General features: G+C 36.6%; 1 protein-coding gene across 1 annotated transcript in view; it reads right to left on the bottom strand.

Moving 5' to 3' along the window:
* Window positions 1-1,385: 1,385 nt before the first annotated feature.
* The window catches only part of TRIM38 (tripartite motif containing 38), a 15,377-nt gene continuing 9,951 nt past the window's right edge, over window positions 1,386-6,811 (bottom strand). The window contains exon 7 of the mRNA XM_008571868.1: window positions 1,386-3,465. Coding sequence (XP_008570090.1) covers window positions 2,942-3,465 — 524 coding nt within the window. The 3' untranslated portion in view covers window positions 1,386-2,941. The remainder of the gene's footprint in view (window positions 3,466-6,811) is intronic.

Below are 6,811 nucleotides of genomic sequence, written 5' to 3'. Positions count from 1 at the left end.
ATATATGTGTGCATGGGAGTCATACAAAACATGGACTCAAAGAGGGACCAGATGGTTGAGGCTTAACAGCCTTCATCATAGGAGAGAAGGAAACAGGAGGGGAACACAGAACAAGGTTAGAGGATCTTGATTCTGAGGCAGCTTCAAAGTCCTCTTAGCATGTCAATGTACCAGTCTTAGCGGTATTGTTTTCTGAACCCCAACAGTTGTTTGGTAGGTTTTAGGAAACTACAGCAAAAGATAATTGTTGCATACATGCCCTTTGTCCTACTTCTGTATCCCTTTCTCTGTCCTACAGCTTGAGATGCAGGTATGATGACTGAAGCTTTAGAAACTCTCTTGAATCCTAGGAGTGGTAGAGGAATTGCTGGAAGAAACCTGGTGATTTTGTGGAGTTGCCATATAAGCCCCGGACTTTTTGGGCTTCCTGAACCTCCACATCTAGATGCTTTATTTACATGGGAGAGAAATAAACTTGTTGAATCCACTATCATTTGGATTTTCTATAAAACTTAATCTAATCTTTAAGGATACAATGAATTGCTATTCCTTAAAAAAAAAAAAATCAGCCATAAAACCATCTGGTTATTTGTTTTCTTTTCTTTTTTCCCCCCCTTATTTAATTGGAACTCTAACTTTCTGAATTCATTTGTATGTTTAGATTTTCTGTTCCATCTAGGGTTAGTTAGGTCATTTTAAAGTCTTTTAATGAAGGTTTTCAAATTTATTTGCATGTAATTCTTCAAATTACTCTCATTTTTTCCAGTGTATGCTCTTTCATGTTTCTATTTTTTTCTGTATCTTTTAAAATCTTTATTAGAGTAGCCAATGGTTTATTTAATTTAGTAGTATTTTTCCCCCTAAGGACCAGCAGGACTTAACTTTTCTATAACTTGCCTGCACCCCGGTTTCTAATTTTATCTTTATTATATCCTTCCTTATAGTTTCCAAAGGTTTCCATTCATTTTTTAAAACTTTTTTAGTTGAACATTTTTTTTTTAATCATTCTTTCTTGTTCAGTAATCTAAGTGTTTAGGGACATAGAATTTCCTCTGAGCAGAGTTTTCTAGGCTCTGCCAACGTTAGGGAGGCCTCCCTTTTCTGGGCAGGATCACACTTGGATAAGACAGGACTGCAGGACACCAACATGTAGAGAAGAGCTTTGTATTATCCAGATTGCATCTTCACTGGTCCTGCAGAAAGGTAGGGTTTCTCCATTATCCAGTGGGTGCTGGGCCCCAGAACTGGGTTAGTGCTCTAGAATTATGGGGGCAGAGAACAAACAAGACTGGGGTTCCTTGTATATGAAAACAAAAAAATCTTCTCCTTCTACCATTTTAGGTTTTCTATCTGGGACCCTGTAAACTAAAATAACAAAAGACAGATTAACAAGAGAAAAATATAAGTTTATTAACGTGCACCATTCATACACATGGGAGTACTCAGAGATGAATTACTCAAAGGAATGGTTAGAACTTGAGTTAATGTAGCATTTTAACAAAAGAACAATAAATTTTTAGAGAATTTACAATGCCAAGGACAAAGACTTTGAGTTTCTAGGGTGGCAAATTGCAGAAAGGCAAATATATAGGGAAACTAATGATAGATAAGGGCTAGTTTTTACAAGCTTTGATTGATTAACTTCTGTCCTTCCTGGTGGGAGGTAGAGGGGACTCCTTTACAAATATATGTCTTCTTGTTAGGCAACAACAGGGGGAAAAGCAGGGAGCTGCTCTTGCATATGTTTTTTCTCATTTGTCTTCAGCTCAAAATAATCCTTATGCCCAAGTGGCATATTTGGGGTAGCATATACTACTTGCTAGTTACAACCTAGTATCTGTCAGCATGACTAGAACTTCTCTTGCTGGGGAGCATGGACAATGGTCTGACCTCTTCTGTGTCTTCCTTTGGGTAGAGATGGAGGCCCAACCATACCTGTAACATCCAGAAACAACTCTTGCTTCATTTCCCCTACTCTTAAAGAGATGATGTCAGAGCACCTCAAACATCAGCAAACACCAATTTTTATATCAATAATAAATTATAATATTTGGCAATTTTTTGACTTTTTTTGTTATCATTAATGTTGTTTGTGTTTGGCTGACTTCACTATGGTCCTGTCATTAGCTCGCTTGGGTATGATTAATTTAGGTTTGACAGGAATTTACTTTTCAGAATAAACCCATGTACAAAGTTAAGGCCTATCTGATCATATCTGACTCATAATGAAGATTGCCAACAATCATTCCAGCAATAACTATTTACTGAGATTTAAAAATATTTCAAGATAACTGGCTCTAATACAGTTATGGAAAATATCAACTTTTTTAGAACTGAGTCCCTCATCAAAATTTGTTTCTACTCATAATCCCCTTTCCATTTGAAGCATCTCATTGTAAGCCAGTCTCTTCTCTCACACTTCACTTGGTTATTTCCCAAGCAGAGTTCACTAGGCCTGGCAGCTCCCAGGACTGCAGCTTAGATTATTAATAAACCTATAGGTGGCTGAAATAGTCACTGCTTTTTGATTTTCTTGCTCTTTTATGCAATTGCAGCTTTCCCTCATCCCCCGCACAGGAGTTCAAATGGCATCAAACAAACTGGAAGAACACAGACCTCCTGACTTCTGGGTCATCCTACTTATCGCTCAACAACCCTTGGAAATCAAAACCCTGAATCCACTGAAGAGGGGTAGAGAGGACAATGTACAATCATCTCTGTTATCTTGCTTTCCCCCAGTTCAGGGAGACCACCTGTGGTATTTTCAGTCTTTAGATCCCTTCACTTAATGCAGATTGATTAAGTATCCACTAAAAGCCCAGCATGTTCTAGGTACTAAAGAAATAGCAGTGAAGGTAACATACCAAATTTCTGTTCTTATAGGATTTACGTTATATTCTCTGTGCTGGCTAAACCAAGAAGGAGAATTTGTTCCTTTTTCTTACTCATCCGGGGAAGGTAGGAACAAGGGAGAAAACTGATAAACCTGGAAATAGGGCCGGAGAGTATCAGAGAAGGAGGTCTTCGGGAAGGTGAAAATGTGAGAGCCAGTAGTCATGTTGTAAAAGGATACAATTCCGGCCTCATAGTCCAGAAAAACTCCCACAACCAGGGGCTGCTCACTGAGCTGAAGGGAAGTTGGGGGAGACGTAAGTGCTACATAGCCTTCCCTACTGCTCAGCCTGATGGTCCAGAATCCAGACTGAGGCTTCTGCTTCATGCCAACACCTCTCTGCACATTTTCCCTACAAACTCCTACACCCCAACTAGTTCCTTCTCCAACATCCACTTCGAAGTACTGTCTTCCTGAGGTGAAGCCCTCACAGCCCAGGACAGAGGGGAAGGCCGTAAATCTCCTAAAAGAAGCATCGAGATTCTGCTGGGGGCATCCAAGAGTCACCTGTCTCCGATCTTCAGACAGAATTAATTCATGATGAGCAGTATCTGGATCCAGAGTCACACTGACTGCAAAAATAACAACAACAACAAAAAGGAGGTAATTTTTGGTGCTGAGAACACAATTTTAAATAAAACCAGCCTGTGTTCAAAATCCATGCATTGTTTCATACTAGCTGTGTGAGCTTAGGCAAGCCATTTATCTCTCTGAGCCTCAGTTTTGTTAACTATAAAGTGGAAATCATGTCTCTCACAAAGAACGTTGGGAAGAATTTAATGAGCTAATGTTTGCTTAGTGCTTGGTAAAAATTCCTGGTACGTGGTAAGTGCCTAATAAGTGGTAGTAACAATAATATTAACATCATCATCATCACCACCATCTTATTCATTAAGAGAAGCCAAAGACCAGAACTAACCAGAGCTAATATGATTACTATCCTGTCCAAAGCCCTTCTTCTCCTATGTAGGTTTTCCAGGAATCATGAAATAGTGGAGCAGAAAGGAGCCCTTCTCCATCTCCACTTAATAACCACATACATTGAGAATCAGAGAAGGAAAATGACTCAGCTAATGTCACAGCTTATTACTGGAAGACCCAGGATTTTACCCAGGACTCAGGACATATGCCTAGTCCCATGACTTAAGTGTAAGCTCTTCTTTCTCCCTTTGGATTATGTTCCACAGGTATTAGTATAAGGTAATACACTGATGACTAATATATGTGAAAAATAACTGACTAGAATCAAGTAAGACAGAAAAAAAATAAGATAAACTAAAGTGAGATATTGGCCAGCATGCAATTTTAAAAATGAAAAATGGTAATAACAAGATGTTCTAATAAGAGAATTAAGAAACCACTGTGCTACTGGGTTAAACACTGATCAGTTGCACTGTGGCAATACTGAAAATCAAGCACTATTCAGAAACACTTCCTGTGCTGGATGTTTTGCCTTTGCCCCTCCAGATTATACCTCCTCATTCTCTGTCCTGCTCTGTGCCCAGGAAGATTGACCCCTGTGAACACATCAGGCAGGCTCCCTTCCCTCTGGCTTCTGTTTGGGTTGGCCAGTGGGAAGCACTAGAGGAGATCATAGGGCACAAAGAAGCAGAGTTAGTATTCAGAACCCCAGTACTGGCTGTGATTCGGAGAGTCTGCGTTCCTCTGCCTCTGGTCACACTCTCCAATAGATACAACTCCCTCCACCTGCCACTTGAAGCCTAGAGGAGGTAATAGCTCCCTACCTGTTCCTAGCCCTGGTGCTTCACTGTTCTGTGTTGATTTCCTACTCTTCGCCTTTGTAAACACCCCTTTCTCAAACTCTCTCCAGTCAGCCCTTATCAGGAGCCTGACTCACAGAAGTTTGGGGTTACCTGAATGATCCCGAAAAACCCAAGTTGAGAAATTAAAATGTTTACAGGCTGGTCATAACCACTTAAAAGAGAAAACATCAATTGGATTTTTTAAATTCCACCTATATATTGCTTATAAGTGACACATAACAAAAAGATATAGAAAGGTTGAAAGTTAAAGGATAGATAATATAGTCATATAGCTGTTATAGTTATATAACTATATCAAAAGATATTAAGTCAAATAATTATTAAGGATGAAAGAGTCACCTAATAAAGATAAAATGTACAATTCACTAGGAAGATACCATAATTCTAAACATGCATGCACTAATAACATAGTATGAAAACATACAAAGAAAAAAATTACAGAATTATAAGTAGAAATTGACAACTATGCAATCATCATGGAATATCTTAACATTTTTCTCCCCATAATTGATGGATCAGGCAGACAAAAAAAAAAAAAAAAGGGAAAACATTTTTAAAAAAAGACTAATAACATAGTATGAAAACATACAAAGAAAAAAATTACAGAATTATAAGTAGAAATTGACAACTATGCAATCATCATGGAATATCTTAACATTTTTCTCCCCATAATTGATGGATCAGGCAGAAAAAAAAAAAAAAAAATTAAGATGTGGAAGATCTTAATAGTCATATAGAAAGTCCAGCAACTAATAAACAGAATATGCACTTTTCTCAGGTATAGATGGAACATGTACTAAATGAGTATATACTAGTCAGAAAACAAGTATGAACAAATTTCAACGAATCTTTATTATACAGACCATGTTCTTTAACTTCAATACAATTAGATTAGAAGCCAATAATAACAAGATCACTAAAAATATTCTAAATAATAAGAAATGTAAACCACTTCTAAATTATAATATGAAGATATATAGAATTGGACAATAATAAAATCCTGCATATAAAAAATATACAGTGAAGCTAAAGGAGAATTTTGAGGAAAATTTATAGCCTTTAAATGTGTATCTTAGAAAAAAGAAAAAAAGTCTGAAAATTAATGAGCTAAGCACCCAACTTAAATTAGAAAAAGAACAGAGAAACTCAAAGGGAATTTTTATTTTTATTTATTTTTTTAAAGATGACTGATAAGGGGATCTTAACCCTTGACTTGGTGTTGTCAGCACCACACTCTCCCACATGAGCCATGGGCCAGCCCATCAAAGGGAATTTTTAAAAAAGGAAAAATAGAGACTAAACAGTAGTAGATCAATGAAATTAAAGAAAACAACAATGCAATAGGAAAAAGCTAAAAGTAGCTTCTTTGAAAAGACTAATAAAATACACATACCTCTGACAAGATTTATCAAAAAAAAAAAAAAAAAAAGAGAAAGGTCAAAATGAGAATGAGGGCCAGCCCTGTGGCTCACTCAGGGGAGTGCAGCACTTGTAGCACCAAGGCCGCAGGTTGTGATCCAACATAGGGATGGCCAGTGTGCTCGCTGGCTGAGCATGGTGCAGACCACACCAAGCCAAGGGTTGCGATCCCCTTACCGGTCACGAAAAAAAAAAAAAAAAAGAGAGAATGAATACAGAATTTAAAGGTATTAAGAGAATTTATGATAAACCTTATGCTACTAATAAAATTGAAAGTACTGACAAAATTAATAACTTCCTAGAGAAATATTTAGTAAAACTCATTCAAAAGAAAGAAAAGAAAACCATGGGCAGACCTAACATTAAAGAAATAAAAATAGTAGTTTAAAATCTACCTTCAGATAATAAAACATGCATGTATACATCCAGCAAAAAATGGATCTTCTGTTTTACAAGAAATTCTACCAAAGGATAGATAATGCCAATCTCATACCAAATCTTCCAAAAAATAGAGAATAACGGGACCCTCATACTTATAGACATAGATGCAAAATTCCTATACGAAATAGTATAAATAAAAAAACACATTTTATATGTTCATATTACATACATACATATACATACATACATACATATACATATATATACATATATATACATATATATACATATATATACATATACATATATATATACATATATATATATATATATA

This window comes from Galeopterus variegatus, unplaced genomic scaffold (genome assembly GCF_000696425.1).
Source record: "Galeopterus variegatus unplaced genomic scaffold, G_variegatus-3.0.2 Scaffold732, whole genome shotgun sequence".
In the NCBI taxonomy this organism is placed as follows: Eukaryota; Metazoa; Chordata; class Mammalia; order Dermoptera; family Cynocephalidae; genus Galeopterus; species Galeopterus variegatus.
This window is presented reverse-complemented; position numbering and strand designations above follow the sequence as displayed.